The 18,753-nt window shown below is 43.6% G+C and overlaps 1 protein-coding gene across 2 annotated transcripts in view; it reads left to right on the forward strand.

Moving 5' to 3' along the window:
* The window catches only part of LOC122935898 (cytochrome P450 2C14-like), a 188,686-nt gene that overhangs the window by 132,709 nt on the left and 37,224 nt on the right, over positions 1–18,753 (forward strand). For both annotated transcript variants that reach the window (XM_044291829.1, XM_044291828.1), the window contains exons 7-8: positions 7,805–7,946; positions 15,159–15,343. In XM_044291829.1, coding sequence (XP_044147764.1) covers positions 7,805–7,946; positions 15,159–15,343 — 327 coding nt within the window. The remainder of the gene's footprint in view (positions 1–7,804; positions 7,947–15,158; positions 15,344–18,753) is intronic.

Genomic DNA, 18,753 nt, shown 5'->3' on the forward strand with positions numbered 1-18,753 from the left:
ATGCCTTCTAGTCCGAGTGACAGTAAGACCAACTCAGGAGAAGAGGTGAGAGATGACTGACAAATCTGGTTACATAGTTGGGTTATGTTGTGCCACCATGGGTTAATCAAGTCACATGCCCACCATACATGTATAAAAGTTCCCTTAACACTATGACATCTCCAACATAGATCACTGGCTGTTTTATTATATCTATAGGTTTTGTCTGGGGTCCTGTACCATTGCATAAGAATCTTATAGCTGTTTTCTTGGATGCGTATGCATCTAGATAACTTGTGCGGGAGAATCAGCATTTTAGAGGTTTCTTGAGGTGTTAGGGACCTCTGGAGATCCTTTTCCCACTTGCCCACTATTGCAGGCTTAATAAAGGAGGCAGGGGACTTCAAGTGCTTATATAACTTGGAGATAGCTTTAGGCGGATAACTCTTGCTATTCAGCATTTCCACAAACCAATTTGAATCTTCTGGTGGGGGAGGGCTTTTCATTTTACTAAGTAGCTCTGTTTTAACGAAGTGTAGCAAGGTGGGGTTGTGAATCTGTGTCCCCAGAATTGTGCAGATCTCAGAGTCAGGGAGTATACAGCCGTCTGGGTCTAAAAACTGGGCAATGGGGATATCTGATGTCCTGATACGTAGCGGACAGCTGTCTTTCAATTCTTTAGGGGCCAAATCGACTATATCTTTTATATGCAAAAGTGAGGCAAAGGGCGTCGGAGCCCCAAAGCTGGTCGAGAAACCCCCCAGACCCTTACGGTATTGTGTATAAGAGGGTTAGGTATTGAGCTTAGGGTCGGGGGTGGCCTGTCGGCCAGCAAGAGGGCCCTAGGAGAGAAGGGGAGGAGAGCAGTCTCCAATGATAGCCAGGATTTATGGGAGGGTTCTCTAATCCAATCAATGGCTCTAGAAAGCTGGATGGCAAGCATATATGATTTTGGATCAGGGAGGCCAATACCTCCTCTATTCCTAGGATTGGTCAAGGTGTCAAAAGAGATACGAGGGCTTTTGGCTTGCCAAATGAACTTACGAATGTGCTTGTTTAAGGATGCAAAGTACGACCCTGGAATATCAATAGGGAGAACCTGCATCATATATGTAAGTTTTGGCATGATCAGCGACATGAAGATGTTCTTCCTTCCGAACCATGAGAGGTAGGGAGAGTCTAGGGAGTCCATCTGAGTTGTCATGGATACTAGGAGGGGTTTGTAGTTCAAATGAAATAGATCGGGCAGGTGGGGGGATAATTTGATCCCTAGGTAGGTTAATTGTTAGGTCTGCCAATTGAAAGGCGAGTTAATTTGGAGGGAGGCGATATTAGCTGGGGAAAGGCCTATATGTAAAACCTGGGATTTAGAGGGGTTGACTTTAAAATTGGAAAGGGAGCCGAAAAGGTTGAGTGTTGAGAGAATCCTGGGCATGGATCTCTGTGGGTTAGTGGTGACAATCAGAAGGTCGTCGGCAAAGGCCGCCAGTTTAAATTCACGGCTCCCCACTTTTAGACCTCTAATTTCACTGTCCTGTCTGAGGGCTTGTAGAAGGGATTCCATTACAAGGACAAAGATGAGTGGGGAGAGGGGGCATCCCTGCCTCGTTCCATTTTTAATGGGAAAGAGGGAGGAAAGAAGACCATTTACTGACACGGACGCCGAGGAGCAGGTGTACATGGAGAACATAGATTTGATATACTGCTCCGGGATTTTAAATTTAGCCAGGGCTAATCTAATATAGGTCCAGTCCACCCTATCAAATGCCTTCTCGGCGTCCGTGCCAAGTAGAACCAATGGAGAGGATTTATGTTTAGCATAAAACAGGGCATCTAAGATTTTAGTGGTATTGTCCTTACCTTCCCTTCCTCTGACAAAACCGACCTGATCAGGGTTAATTAATTCTGGGAGAAGATTTTGTAGCCTAGTGGCCAGCATTTTAGCTAGAAGTTTAAGGTCAACATTAAGTAAAGAAATAGGACGATAACTGGGGCAGAGCGAGGGGTCCTTACCCTCTTTAGGGATTATTGTAATGATTGCTTTGGTCATATCAGAAGAGAGTGGGTGGTTGGACAGTGATAAGTTGCAAATAGGGAGCAGGTGGGGTAGCAGGATATCTTGAAAGGCCGAATAATAAGATATGGGGAGACCGTCCGGGCCAGGGCATTTACCTCTAGGGGTAGATTTAATCGCGGCAGTTAGTTCCGGGATAGTGAGCGGTGTGGTCAGGGATTCTTGTTGTGCCAAATTTAATGTGGGAAGGTTAAGAGTCTCCAGAAAGGAACTGATATTACTTTCTCTATCCAGGGAAGGGTTAGGAAGGTCAGAGGCTGGGAGATTATATAAGGATTGGTAAAATAGTCTAAATTGTTCAGCAATTTCTTCAGCCTTAAATAGATGGACCCCCTGGGGAGATTTAATGGACTGAACATAGCGGGAGTTTCTTCTCTGTTTGATTCGACTCATAACATATTTGGAAGCCTTGTTTCCATGGGCATAGATCTTCTGTTGAGCGGACAGAAAGAATTTAGCTGAGCGCTCATTCAGAAGATTCTTCAGTTGAGTTCTAAGAGAGGAAAGTTCTGATAGTTTCTGTGCCATTAGAGACTGCTTATGTGCTTTTTCTACATGATGAATTTGTGAAAACAAAGTGTTAAGTTTTTTCTCCGACTCTTTCTTTAGAAAAGAGCAGAGACTGATCAGTCTGCCTCTGATATATGCTTTGTGAGCATCCCAGAGAACTTGGGGGGCTATTTCTGGGGTATTATTGGTTAAGAAATATTCTTCTAAGTAAGAGGTAATTTGGGCTGTATGTTTGGTGTTATTCAATAAAGACTCATTGAATCTCCAATTTGGTTGTTTGGCGTTTCTTTTCCCCGGGGATATAGTACAGAAAATTGGGGAGTGGTCTGATAGAGTGATGTCCCCTATTTTGGGTAAGGAGCAGGATTGCAGTTTCTCCTTCGGGACCAAAATGTAGTCAATTCTGCTATAGGAGTTATTTGCAGAGGAGTAAAAAGAATAGTCAATCGTGTCGGGGTTAAGACACCGCCACACGTCTACAATTCCCAGGTTGTGTAGCTTTGTGTGTAGCAGTCTGAGGGTCTTAGCAGAGAAGGGGGATTTTTTGGAGGACGTGTCTATTAAAGGATTGAAAGCAACATTAAAGTCTCCTGCGACAATTAGGAAGCCCTCCCTATATTGCTCAATTAAGGAGAAAATATCAATGAGCCAGCTAAGCTGGTCTGTATTTGGGGCATAAATGTTCACAAATGTGAACATGGATAGTCCCACCTGACCCTTAAGAATCAAATATCGGCCCTCCGGATCCTGGACATGAGATTTATATTGAAAGGGTAGGCCTCTGCGGAAGCCTATACTAACTCCCCTCGAGGCCGCACCTCCAGCCCCACAATGGTACCAGCAGGGATACCTGGAGTGGGAGAGATTGGGGTAATTATTGTGTTTGAAGTGTGTCTCCTGAAGAAAGATCACCGAGCAGTTTTCTCTGTGCAGGAGAGATAAGATCTGGCATCTCTTAGAAGGGGATCTCAGCCCTTTGACATTGTACGAGGCTAATTTAAAATCCGCCATAATTTTACAGTGAAGTGAGAAGCCCAAAGGCTATAAAGGACACAGCAGAAAGGAATTTGACAAACCAGACACATCGTGAGGGGGAGAGTGCGGCCACGAGCGGATCCAGGAGGGTTATCACTGTTTCGGATTGAGAAGGATGCTGGAAATTCTCTTGAGTACCTGTCAGAACATAAACAAATAGAACAGGAACCAACAAAAAAGAAAAAGTTAATAAAGGCATAATGTGAATGAGTAACATCCAGACACGGCATGGTGTTATAACCCTGCTTATCCGGGATATCAAGAAGTAGGGGGGTAAAGGGTATTACACCCAGAAGCACTACCCTCTATGACAGCAAAAGTACTGCAGCTTAGCGATTGTTATAATCCTAATGAAGGAAGAAAGGGTGGGGAACATCATAGTAGATGGGATAACATACGAATGGACGTTTGTCATACTGTAATTAAGGGTATAGTGATGGATATAGAGTGCCTCCATCGTCAACCCTCAGGGGGAGCGTGTCGTATTGCCCTAAAAAGATGTTAGTAGACAATGGTAATACACCCAACCCCATCAGAGCCGTGGAGCAGAGAAAATATGGGAAATCAGCATAACAACAGTTAGGTCACTTAAACAGGTCATGACTAGACTGGCTTTAAAACAGATGGGAAGTCTCAACTGTCTCTACGTCTAATGCTAGGAGAGGAGCAAGGCCCGAATATAGGGCGAGCCCCGCTTCTCCCCCAGCACATAGCTGATAGTCAATATTTTAAATACTTATCAAAAGCATAACTTTAGTAGTGTCCATCAGGCGATCTTCTTGTCCACCCAGAACTGGGGATGAGAAGGTGAAGTCAGCTACTTGTCTGCCAAGGAAAGGCGTTTTGGGGTGGAAAAGGAGTCTCTTCTTCTGCTGCTTCTTTGAGGCTTTGGTGTGCGTTGGGGCTCCCAGGGGATAGGCTTGGGTAAATCAGGGAGAGAGTTGAGGTTTTGGACCATGTCCCAGTTTGCAATAGGCAATGGAGGCAGCTGAAGGAGGTCATAAGTTTTATCCAGGTCCGCAAACGAGGAAACGTGGATGCGGCGGCCCTCATGAAGGAAGGACAGCCCGAAGGGAAATGTCCATCTATAGAGGATTCTCTGTTGCCTTAGCCAATCAGTAAGGGGTTTCAAAGCTTTACGCTTCTTGAGGGTCGATTGCGACAGGTCTTGGTAAATGGCGATGCTGTTGTTATCCCATTCCACGGAGTTGGAGTTCCTGCCCCTTGCCAAAATGACCTCTTTCACCGGGAAGTGCAAAAATTTACATATGACATCCCTAGGCGGCTCGTTCGCCTGCGGTTTGGGCCTGAGGGCTCTGTGTGCACGTTCAAGCAGGACCTTGTGTGCTGAGTCGGAGCCTAGAATCTTAAGGCATATCTGAGTAACTGTTTCTGGAATGTCCACAGCTGGAATAGTCTCAGGTATCCCTCTAAAGCGCAGGTTATTTCGCCTGCTTCTGTTCCCTTGGTCCTCCATGGCAGTATATAGGGCGTTGATATGGCACTGCGCAAGGGACATGCTAGAGGACATTTCTCTCTGATGCTGGAGGATCGCGGTCTGCGCCTCCTCTAAGGTCTCCACTCTCCTTCCTACGTGCCTCAGATCCTCTTTTATGGAGGAAATGTCCATACTGATAGGGCCCAGAGCCTCTGCTAGAGCTTCTTTTAGGAATGCTCTAGAGATCGGCAGGCAGTCCGTTTCAGTGAGGTTGTCTCCTACCTTCTCACTGCTACATGCGGCAAGCTGCTTGTGACTGGATCGCGGGGTGCCGGGCGCCATCTTGGGTTCTCGACTCACTTGTGGAGCGGCGGCTTTTTTCATGAATTTCTCTATTTCCCCAGCTTGACTTTGGGAGCGGTTGCTTCCAGGCTGGTCTGTGGGCTTTTGGCCCCCGATCTTCACCATTTCAGCTGGCAGTTGGCTAAAGAATCAGTGCTGAGAGGGATGTGCAGACGGGAGAGCAGCGCTTCACACGTCCATCCGGATCAAGCGCTGGCTCCGCTCCCAAATAACCACAGATTTAGCTGAATATAAATTGTAGGCTTATTATTTAGGCGCTGGGTGACAGGTATGCGTTTGCGGACAGAATTAAACTTGGAAATGCACGGTAGCATGTGAAGTTATGGAGAATGACCCTATCCGCACCTTCAATCTAATATACCCTTTTATGGATATATTTAAAGTAGGCCTGATACAGCAGAAACCACTGATTTAGGGAATTGCTAAGTTGGGAATTGTATTTCAACCCAGAACAAAAACTGTGCTTTGGCGGACACTAAATGAATTGACCAGCCTCAGCAATAAACACAGATTTAGCTGAATATAAATTTTAGGCCTATTATTTAGGCGTTGGATGACAGGTATATGTTTACAGACAGAATTAGACTTGGAAATGCACGGTAGCGTGTGAAGTTATTGAGGATGACCCTATCCGCACCTTCAATCTAATATACCCTTTTATGGATAGATTTAAAGTTGGCCTGATACAGCAGAAACCACTGATTTAGGGAATTGCTAAGTTGGGAATTGTATTTCAACCCAGAACAAAAATATATCCTTTGCCAGACAGCAGACAGTATTACAATTGGCTAGCCACAGCTGAAACACCAGATTTAGGGTACTGCTATTTTGGCCATTGTATTTCACCCCTCAATTAAATAGCAAGCACAGCCAAGCCCCTGATGTAGGATATAGCAAAAAAATAACCACACTATTGATGGTTAAATGGACTTGATGGCAGCTTGTGCTGGCGCACCACAAGACACAAAATGGCCGCCGATCACCCCAGAAAAAAGTGACTGAAAAACGCTCTGGGCAGCCTAAAAACAGTGAGCAATTAAATAGCAGCAGTTCAATGATCCACAGCTGTAGATCGATTACTTAATTAAGTGTTTTTGATGAGTTAATCACTGCCTAATCTCGCCCTAACAGCAGCTGCATCCTCTCCCTACACTGATCAGATCAGAGTGACGGGCGGCGCTACGTGACTCCAGCTTAAATAGAGGCTGGGTCACATGCTGCACTGGCCAATCACAGCCATGCCAATAGTAGGCATGGCTGTGATGGTCTCTTGGGGCAAGTAGTATGACGCTTGTTGATTGGCTGCTTTGCAGCCTTTCAAAAAGCGCCAAGAAAGCAACGAACACCGAATCCGGACTTTTACGAAAATGTTCGGGTTCGGGTCCGTGTCACGGACACCCCAAAATTCGGTACGAACCCGAACTATACAGTTCGGGTTCGCTCATCCCTAGTTATGATCTCATAGTACCCCCACACAGTAGTTGTACTCCCTTTGTGCACCTGCAACAGAAAAAATATATAGAAACTGATGGCTTGATGTGCCCATAGACTATAATTGGGCAAACATAGTTTAAAAGTGCACTCTTTTGATTTTGTTTGTCAGTGTTTATGTCAGTGTTATTTCTGCAAAAAAAAAAAAGTATAGAAACATACAGTATACGGTACACAAATATATTAAAACGTATGCACATCCGTCAAAAGTATTCGTTAAAAAAAGGGATAAATCATTACAAAGCTGCATACATTTGTATATCTTTTTTTATTGTATGTCTAAACGTATCCACTTGATGTACAGCAAAAAACGGGATATGAACAGGTCCTGATACTCACAGAGCACATCCTGCTCTTTCTATCAGAAGGCTCTAAAAGGTCACATCATTGTGCCTGCTGAGCCGAGCAGGAAAGTACACAGGCAATTCCCTCAGCCAGGGAATGATCTGTGGATTTTGAGCGCTTTCCCCCACAGTTTAGTTGTTGGCTTGACATCACCGTATTATGTGCCACTGATCAAATTTGCTTGTAATCCATATGCAAAAGATCAGTTAAGTGCACCGAGGGTCCAGGTCACCCTGTGCACACTTGCTCCTCCTTCCTCTGCCAGCCCATACCTCTCCTTTACTGATGGGACCAAGTTCCTGCATAGTCATCTCACTTGGACCTGTCAATCAGGAAACTGAGGGAGAAGCTAGCAGAAGAAGCAGGAGGGGCAAGGGTGCACTTAATTGCTCATTTACGTATGGATTAAAAGTACTTTTTCTCCAGAATAACTCAATGGTTTAATTACATTCCGCTGAGCTATCCATACAAGCCATTGGACCTGGTTCAACAGTAAATTTCCTGGTGACAGATTCCTGGTAAAACATAATCCAGTATTCAATATGATTTTATTCCTTTGTTTTTTTCAGGGAAAGCCTGAATCTACTGAGTATTTCACAAATGAAAACTTAACTATTTTGGTTGAAAACCTTTTCGCAGCTGGAATGGAGACCACATCAACCACATTGAGATGGGGACTTGTACTCATGATGAAATACCCAGAAATTCAACGTAAGAATCATATTTATGACACCAAGTAAAGGTTTTACAATATCAAAGGATTAAAGAGAATATATGGGCAAAAAATTATGCACAGGTTACTAGTACATGGCATGTTTTATGTTGTATTGTCATACTAATTTTATTTTCTATACTTTTGGTTTACTTCTTGGAGACGTTTCTTGATGGTGCTCCTTTTGCCTCTATCACGGCATAGTTACATAGTTGATACGGTTGAAAAAATACATAAGTCCATCAAGTTCAACCAAGGGATAGGTGGGACCGAATCCCAGAAGGAAATGAGACTCAGATTTCTACATGTTTTTATAAGCATTAATGTTGTTTACTTTCAAGAATTCATCTAAATCCTTTTCAAAACTGTCCTCTGTTCCTGCTGTGACCACGTCCTGAGGAAGTCTATTCCACAGATTTACAGTTCTTACAGTAAAGCAGCTTTGATGCTTCTGGAGACTGAACTTTTTATTCTCCAATCGGAGGCAGTTTTGAGGGCATTTTACATGGAACAGTTTTTCACCGTATTTTTTGTATCGCCCATTTGTATACTTTAATCTTGTCCCCCCTTAGACATCACTTCTCAAGACTAAATAAATTCAATTCTTTTAATCTTTCTTCAAAACTAAAACCCTTGATGCCACTTATCAGTTTAGTCGCTCTCCTGTGTACTTTTTTCAGCTGCAGTGCATCCTTTCTATGGACTGGTGGCCAGAACTGAACTGCATATTTTAGATGAGGCCGCACCAACTCTTTGTAAAGTGGTAATATTACATCCCTGCCCCGCAAGTCCATGCCTCGTTTAATGCATGACAATATCTTGGTGGCCTTAGAAGAAGCTGATTGACATTGTATGCTGTTATTTAATCTACCCTCTACAAGGACACCCAAATCCTTCTCTATAAGTGACTCTCCCAGTGTTACATCACCTAGGACATATGAAGCATGGAGACTATTACTACCAAAATGCATAACTTTACATTTATGGACATTGAACCTCTTTTGCCAAGTTGAGGCTTAATCACTCACAGTGTTCAAGTCAGCTTGTAGTCTATGGAAGACATAGACTATACAGAACTACATAGCTTAGTGTCATCTGCAAAAATTGAAATGGTGCTATTAATGCTGTCCTCAATATCATTAATAAATAAATTAAATAATATAGGGCCCAGCACTGAAACTTGGGGTACACCACTTATAACCCGGGACCATTCTGAATAGGAATCAATAACCACAACTCTCTGGACACGGTCCTTCAGCCAGTTTTCAATCCAATTACAAACTATACTTTCTAAGCCTATAGACCTTACTTTACTTATTAAATGTCTATGAGGGACAGTATCAAGAGCCTTTGCAAAATCCAGAAACACTACATCCACAGCCGACCCTCTATCCATGCTACTACTCACCTCCTCATAAAAACAAATCAGGTTAGTCTGACAACTTCTTTCCTTGGTAAACCCATGTTGGTTATCACTTATAATATTATTTACAGTCACATACTCCTGTATATAGTCCTTTTAGAGTCCTTCAAACATTTTTCTCACAACAGAAGTTAAACTAACTGGTCTATAATTACCTGTGAAGGAACTAGATCAGTTTTTGAATATGGGCACCAAATTTGCCTTGCACCAATCACTTGGAACTGTACCAGTCCCTAGAGAATCTTTACAAATTATAATCAGGGGCACAGCAATGACTTAGCTGATGTCACCACCAGACATCTGAGAAGCTCTGACAGACGTCCTTCAGAACCTCCTCCTTGAGGTTCCTTTTGTTTTGCTTTCATTTTCTCATCTCGTTAGCCTCTCTCAGCTGTCATGTAGTTGCACTGATTGCATCCCTTTAAATCCCTCCCCATACTGCATCACTTTGCGGTTTATATTACTTCCTGGAGTGTGTGCATGCTGATCCTACTACTGAGTCTTCTACAGATAAGTTTTGTTCGTTCATTTGTGTATTTCTGTTTGCTGGATCCCAGGTGACCCTGACTCCCTCCGTATCAAGTGTAGGGAGCCGGTGGTCGTGTCCCCTCACTATTATAGGGTGTTCAGGTGTTATACAGTCGAGGTACGAGGATATGCGATCATCTACCATTGGGATTTTCGCATAGGCTGAGCAGTTAGGGAGAGAGCCAGGTCTGATGCAGGGCTCTCCCTTTTATTCCTTAGTTTTGGATCCAGTCAGTCGGATCTTCATTTTGTGTCTTCTAGTTTTCTGTACACCTTCCGTGACAGCTGAGCTCTTTAAGGACTCTTGGGTATAAACCACCTGGACCCTGAGCCTTGTTCACATTTGCCTTATTTAACTTATCTTGGACCATATCTACAGTTAGTACATCCAGTAATATACTCAATTGGCTAACAGCCCCAGCACCACAGATATCAGCTCCTTTCCCTTCTTTTGTACATACAGAGCTGAAAAATCCATTTAGTAACTCTGCCTTTTCCTTATCTTCAGTGACTACCCCCCCCCCCCCTTTAGCATTATTTATGGGACCAACCTGCTCGGATCTTGTTTTTTTAGCATTTATATATTTAAATATTTTTGGGGGATTTGTTTTACTCTCTTTTGTCACCTGCTGTTCATTTGTATTTTTGATAATTTTATCTCCTTTTTACAGATTTTATTAAGCCCTTTGTAATCTTCAAACACTACAGCTGACCCCTCAGATTTTAATTTTTAAATGCCCTTTTTTTGTCTTTTATTGGCCTTTTTACAGTAGCTGTTAGCCATGGGGGGGGGGGGTTAATTTTAGCCGTTTATACTTGTTACCTAAAGGAATACATTTTTTAGTGCAATTACTGAATGTGGATTTAAATCTCTCCCATTTATACTCAGCATTATTATGTGACAGTAGCTTCTCCCAGTTTATGCCCTGAAATGCTGCCTTCAGCCTTTTTGAAATTCTGTGTATTTGCTCTGCCTGACAGAGTTTGCTTCTTATAGTTTAGGGGGAATATAATTATATTGTGGTCACTATTACCTAGTGTTTCTCGAACAGTAACAATTCCAACAAACTATGCATTATTAGAAATTACCACATCCAACAGAGCATTGCCCCTAGTGGGATCTTCTACAAACAGGCCCATAAAATGGTCCTACAGCAAGTTGAGGAATTTTCTCCCATTTGTGGTTGAGGCACAATCAGTCACAAACAGTTGCGTTTCTATCTCCTCTGTAATGTTAGGGTGTCTATAGGTTACATCAAGTATTATTTTTTCAGGGTTTACAGTGGGATGCGAAAGTTTGGGCAACCTTGTTAATTGTCATGATTTTCCTGTATAAATCGTTGGTTGTTACGATAAAAAATGTCAGTTAAATATATCATAAAGGGGACACACACAGTGATATTTGAGAAGTGAAATGAAGTCTATTGGATTTACAGAAAGTGTGCTATAATTGTTTAAACAAAATTAGGCAGGTGCAAAAATTGGTGCACCACAAAAAAGAAATTAAATCAATATTTAGTAGATCCTTCTTTTGCAGAGATTACAGCCTCTAAATGCTTGCTGTAAGTTCCAATGAGAGTCTGGATTCTGGTTGAAGGTATTTTGGACCATTCCTCTTTACAAAACATCTTTAGTTCATTCTGGTTTGATGGCTTCCGAGCATGGACAGCTCTCTTTACGTCACACCACAGATTTTCAATTATATTCAGGTCTGGGGACTGAGATGGCCATTCCAGAACGTTGTACTTGTTCCTCTGCATAAATGCCTCAGTGGATTTTGAGCAGTGTTTAGGGTCGTTGTCTTGTTGAAAGATCCAGCCCCGGCGCAGCTTTGTCACTGATTCCTGTACATTCGTCTCCAGAATTTGCTGATACTAAGTGGAATCCATGCGTCCCTCAACTTTGACAAGATTCCCAGTCCCTGCACTGGCCACACAGCCCCACAGCATGATGGAACCACCACCATATTTTACTGTAGGTAGCATGTGTTTTTCTTGGAATGCGGTGTTCTTTTTCCTCCATGCATAACGCCCCTTGTTATGGCCAAATAACTCAATTTTAGTTTCATCAGTCCACAGCACCTTATTCTAAAATGTAGCTGGCTTGTCCAAATGTGCTTTAGCCCACCTCAAGCGGCACTTTTTGTGCTGTGGGCAGAGAAAAGGCTTCCTCTGCATCACTCTCGCATACAGCATCTCCTTGTGTAAAGTGCGCTGAATGGTTGACTGATGCACAGTGACTCCATCTGCAGCAAGATGATGTTGTAGGTCTTTGGTGCTGGTCTGTGGGTTGACTCTGACTGTTCTCACCATTTGTCGCTTCTGTCTATCCAAGATTTTTCTTGGTCTGCCACTTCGAGCTTCAACTTGAACTGAGCCTGTGTGTCACGGCAGACAGGATGCAAGATACACAGGATATAAACAAACAAGTTTCTAGGCAAGAAGCTGGGGATAGAGGTCACCTCCTGACAAATCCCTACCAGCTCTCCCTAGACTTCTATGCCCACGTTCAGACCCTGAAGGTGGGAAAAAAGCTAAGCTGAAGATTCCCTAGAATCCCTAATATGGTGAAAGGGGGAAAGAGGCAGCCTGCTCCCTCAGGACCTGGAGGGGGCAGGCGTCGCTCTAACAGCCCAGACAGACAACCACAACAAACAAAACCAACCTATCTTTACTGAGCAGGAACAGCAAATCCTTCCTTCCTTCCTCTGAGCCAGACAGAGGCTATAACCCGCACAGGACACTGGGAGTGGGCCTAATTTAAACTCAAACCAATGACCCCACCCAGTACACCTAAAGGGAGGCGGATATAGCTCAATTCCAAAACAAAAAGGCTACACACTTGCTGCTAACCTAGCAGATCTCTGCACATAGCCTGAGCAGGGTATGACACTGAGGTCTTCCATTTCCTCAATATGTTCCTAACTGTGGAAACAGACAGCTGAAATCTCTGAGACAGCTTTCTGTGTCCTTTCCCTAAACCATGATGGTGAACAATCTTTGTCTTCAGGTCTTTTGAGAGTTGTTTTGAGACCCCATGTTGCTACTCTTCAGAGAAAATTAAAAGAGGAGGGAAACTTACAATTGACCCCCCTTAAATACTCTTTCTCATAATTTGATTCACCTGTGTATGTAGGTCAGGGGTCACTGAGCTTACCAAGCCAATTTGAGTTCCAATAATTAGTTCTAAAGGTTTTGGAATCAATAAAATGACAACAGTGCCCAAATTTTTGCACCTGCCTAATTTTGTTTAAACAATTATAGCACACTTTCTGTAAATCCAATAAACTTCATTTCCCTTTTCAAATATCACTGTGTGTGTCTCCTATATGATATATTTAACTGTCATTTTTTATGGTAACAACCAACGATTTATACAGGAAAATCATGACAATTAACAAGGTTGCCCAAACATTCGCATCCCACTGTATATTCCTTTGAACTTCCACCCATAAGGTTTCCACATCCTCACCATCCGCAGCCACAATTGCCTATTTCACACTTGTCTTCAGATCACTCCTCACATATAGGCACACACCACCACCTTTTCTATTGATCCTGTCTTTCAGAAATAGTGTAAAACCCTCAATATTAACAGCCCAGTCATGCGAAGAATCCAACCATGTCTCAGCCACACCAACTACATCTATGTGTTCTTCTAGTACCATAGCCTTCAGCATCCACATTTTTCTAGCTAGACTTCTGGCATTTGTGAAAATACATTTTAAATTATTATTACCTATAAAGTGTATATCTGGGATTTTTGGGTTGTCTTGGTTGATGTTAATATGTAATAGGTTCATGGAGCAGTTATATTTTTTATCTGTGTATAGTTTTGCCCAGTCTTCTCCCTACTTTCCTCACTAACCCCAGCCCCCACTAAATCCCCACCATCCCCTTCTATATCCCACTCTCTATCTACCCCCTTATTAGTATGACCCCCCACCCTCCCCCCAGATCCTTGTGTAAAAGCTCTTCCAGCCATCTAACCATTTCCCCCCACAGGGCAGTTGCACCCCCCCCCCCCCCCATTAAGGTGCAGGCCATCCCTACTGTAGAGCCTGTAACTGACAGAGAAGTTGGCCCAGTTCTCCATGAACCCAAACCCTTCCTTCCTGCACCAGCTTCTGAGACACTTATTTAACTCCCTAAGCTCCCGTTGTCTCTCTGGTGACTTTCGTGGCACTGGTAGAATTTCTGAAAACACAACCTTTGAGGTCCTGGACTTGAGCTTCTCTCCTAGTTCCCTAAAAAATTTTTTTAAGGACCTTCCATCTCCCCCTGACTTTCACTGGTACCAATGTGTGCCTTGACCGCCGGGTCTTCCCCAGCCCCACCCAGCAATCTGTTAATCCGATTCGCAAAATGCCGAACTCGAGCACCTAGAAGACAACACACTGTTCGGCATTCACGGTCTTGGTGACAGATGACCCTGTCTGTCCTCCTAATAATAGAGTCCCCTACCACCAGCATCTGTCTAACCTTTGCTGCACTCCTTTCCCCATCCTTACTGCAGGGGGCCTCCTCCTGGTTCATAGGAGTAACACCCTGCTGCAGTGTTGCTGGCCCTGGACTTTCATCCCTAATATCATCCAAACAGGCATATTTACTAGGGAGTTCCAGCTCAGGACTAGCCTCCCTGGCACTTTTCCCTCTCCCCCTTCTTCCTACATTAACCCAACTGCTGACCTGATAGTCCTGATCTTGCCCTCCTCCTCCCACCTCCATTTCACTGACCCCAGTCAGTGCCTGCACAGTGAGGTCTAAGCATCTCTGCAATTTTGCAATGCCCCTAAGTATTTCAAGTTGCTTATTTAGATCCAAGATCTGGGCTTCCAAATATGCAACATGATTGCATCTAGTGCAAATGTATTCACCCTCGAAAGGCTCTTCCAGGCACTCATACATTGCATAAGACACACATTTGGTAGCATTATCCATGGAGCACATGTTTAAATGGGGATGAACAGTAAAGAAGGAAAACAGTAAATATGAGTTAGAATTAGACCCTGTCTGCTGTAGTTGGAGGACTAGCTAGAATCAAGCTAACAACACAAAAGGAAAATATATCAAACCTTAGTTTCTTGCTCCTTGTGTTAAACTCCAGTTCTTTAAACTCCACTTACATGTATTCACAAGCCCATTTAGTACAGCAAGTCCAGGTAGAGCGAGCAGTAATCCTATTCTGAAATATTTGTCTGGATTGCTTATTTGATGACCTTACGTGAATATTAAGTGTCATTTTATCCCTTTCCTGGCAGAAAAAGTCCATAATGAAATTGAAAGGGTGATTGGATCAGCACAACCTCAAATGGAGCATAGGAAACAAATGCCGTATACAGACGCCGTCATTCATGAAATCCAACGCTTTGGTGATATTGTACCGCTTAATGTCCCACGTGCAACTTCTGAAGATGTGACATTCAGAGGGTATTTTATACCAAAGGTAAGAAAAAATACTCAGCTTTAGGCCTCATGCACATGAACGTATTTTCTTTCCGTGTCCGTTCAGTTTTTTTTACGGACCATATGCAGAACCATTACTTTCAATGGGTCTGCAAATAAAATGGAAGGTACTCCGTGTGCATTCCATTTCCGTATGTCTGTATTTCCGTTCCGCAAAAAAATCAAACATGTCCTATTATTGTCTGCATTACTGACAAGGATAGTACTGTTCTATTAGGGGCCAGCTGTTCCGTTCCGCAAAATACGTAATGCACACAGATGTCATCCGTATTTTTAGCGGATCCGTTTTTTGCGGACCGTAAAATACATACAGTACAGACCAAAAGTTTGGACACACCTTCTCATTCAAAGAGTTTTCTTTATTTTCATGACTATGAAAATTGTAGATTCACACTGAAGGCATCAAAACTATGAATTAACACATGTGGAATTATATACATAACAAAAAAGTGTGAAACAACTGAAAATATGTCATATTCTAGGTTCTTCAAAGTAGCCACCTTTTGCTTTGATTACTACTTTGCACACTCTTGGCATTCTCTTGATGAGCTTAAGAGGTAGTCACCTGAAATGGTCTTCCAACAGTCTTGAAGGAGTTCCCAGAGATGCTTAGCACTTGTTGGCCCTTTTGCTTTCACCTTGCGGTCCAGCTCACCCCAACCATCTCGATTGGGTTCAGGTCCGGTGACTGTGGAGGCCAGGTTATCTGGCGCAGCACCCCATCACTCTCCTTCATGGTCAAATAGCCCTTACACAGCCTGGAGGTGTGTTTGGGGTCATTGTCCTGTTGAAAAATAAATGATGGTCCAACTAAACGCAAAATGGATGGAATAGCATGCCGCTGCAAGATGCTGTGGTAGCCATGCTGGTTCAGTATGCCTTCAATTTTGAATAAATCCCCAACAGTGTCACCAGCAAAGCACCCCCACACCATCACACCTCCTCCTCCATGCTTCACGGTGGGAACCAGGCATGTAGAGTCCATCCGTTCACCTTTTCTGCGTCGCACAAAGACATGGTGGTTGGAACCAAAGATCTCAAATTTGGACTCATCAGACCAAAGCACAGATTTCCACTGGTCTAATGTCCATTCCTTGTGTTCTTTAGCCCAAACAAGTCTCTTCTGCTTGTTGCCTGTCCTTAGCAGTGGTTTCCTAGCAGATATTCTACCATGAAGGCCTGATTCACACAGTCTCCTCTTAACAGTTGTTCTAGAGATGTGTCTGCTGCTAGAACTCTGTGTGGCATTGACCTGGTCTCTAATCTGAGCTGCTGTTAACCTGCGATTTCTGAGGCTGGTGACTCGGATGAACTTCTCCTCCGCAGCAGAGGTGACTCTTGGTCTTCCTTTCCTGGGGCGGTCCGCATGTGAGCCAGTTTCTTTGTAGCACTTGATGGTTTTTGTGACTGCACTTGGGGACACTTTCAAAGTTTTCCCAATTTTCCGGACTGACTGACCTTCATTTCTTAAAGTAATGATGGCCACTCGTTTTTCTTTACTTAGAATTTGTATTATGGCAAGAAAAAAGCAGCTAACAGTCTATTCAGTAGGAATATCAGCTGTGTATCCACCTGACTTCTCCACAACGCAACTGATGGTCCCAACCCCATTTATAAGGCAAGAAATCCCACTTAGTAAACCTGACAGGGCACACCTGTGAAGTGAAGACCATTTCAGGTGACTACCTCTTGAAGCTCATCAAGAGAATGCCAAGAGTGTGCAAAGCAGTAATCAAAGCAAAAGGTGCATTTCAATGGGGCCACAAAAACTGCGGATAGCACACCGTGTTTTGTCCGCATCCGTATGTCTGTTTTGCAGCCCCACAAAAAAGGTTTTCTGAGGACAAGAATAGGCATTGTTACTAGTGTTGAACAAAGCGAAGCATCCAAAGCGGAATTCAGTCCGAAGTTTCCCAAAACTTCTATTTGAAACAAATGTGAATGTTAAAAAGCAAAACGAAGAGTAGAAGAGACAAGCCCAGGAGTGCAAGATTACCCATAATGCCGTGCAGCCAGCCAATCCACAGCCACCCCCTTTGATGTCAAAGCCCTATAAAACCCTCATCCTATCCGGTCTCCTCCATTGTCCTGTGAGATAAGCATAGGCAGGGACGTGGCAAGCGCTCATGCGCTAGGAACAGTGTGGCTGAAAATGATTAATAGAAGAACATTGGAGAGGGAGAGTGCAGGGTGTCACGGTGTGGTTCACTGTGACAGTTGTGGCTGTGCAGGCTGGCTGCATCCCCTCTTGCGTACTGGCTGCAGGCTGACTCCTGTGTATGTTGGTTGCTTGGGGCTGCATGCTGGCTGCGGTGTTGTATGCAAACTGTTGCCTGTGTTTTTCCACATCCATATCTCTGTGGCTTCTGTCATAGGTGCCGTGCAGGCTGGCTTCATGCACTTTGTGTACAGTCGTGGCCAAAAGTTTTGAGAATGACACAAATATTAGTTTTCACAAAGTTTGCTGCTAAACTGCTTTTAGATCTTTGTTTCAGTTGTTTCTGTGATGTAGTGAAATATAATTACATGCACTTCATACGTTTCAAAGGCTTTTATCGACAATTACATGACATTTATGCAAAGAGTCAGTATTTGCAGTGTTGGCCCTTCTTTTTCAGGACCTCGGCAATTCCACTGGGCATGCTCTCAATCAACTTCTGGGCCAATTCCTGACTGATAGCAACCCATTCTTTCATAATCACTTCTTGGAGTTTGTCAGAATTAGTGGGTTTTTGTTTGTCCACCCGCCTCTTGAGGATTGACCACAAGTTCTCAATGGGATTAAGATCTGGGGAGTTTCCAGGCCATGGACCCAAAATGTCAACGTTTTGGTCCCCGTGCCACTTAGTTATCACTTTTGCCTTATGGCCCGGTGCTCCATCGTGCTGGAAAATGCATTGTTCTTCACCAAACTGTTGTTGGATTGTTGGAAGAAGTTGCTGTTGGAGGGTGTTTTGGTACCATTCTTTATTCATGGCTGTGTTTTTGGGCAAAATTGTGAGTGAGCCCACTCCCTTGGATGAGAAGCAACCCCACACATGAATGGTCTCAGGATGCTTTACTGTTGGCATGACACAGGACTAATGGTAGCGCTCAGCTTTTCTTCTCTGAACAACCCTTTTTCCTGATGCCCCAAACAATCGGAAAGAGGCTTCATCGAAGAATATGACTTTGCCCCAGTCCTCAGCAGTCCATTCACCATATTTTCTGCAGAAGATCAATATGTCCCTGATGGGTTTTTTTTTGGAGAGAAGTGGCTTCTTTGCTGCCCTTATTGACACCAGGCCATCTTCCAAAAGTCTTCGCCTCACTGTGCGTGCAGATGCACTCACACCTGCCTGCTGCCATTCCTGAGCAAGCTCTGCACTGGTGGCACTCAGATCCCGCAAC

This window comes from Bufo gargarizans, chromosome 4, assembly GCF_014858855.1.
Source record: "Bufo gargarizans isolate SCDJY-AF-19 chromosome 4, ASM1485885v1, whole genome shotgun sequence".
NCBI lineage: Eukaryota > Metazoa > Chordata > Amphibia > Anura > Bufonidae > Bufo > Bufo gargarizans.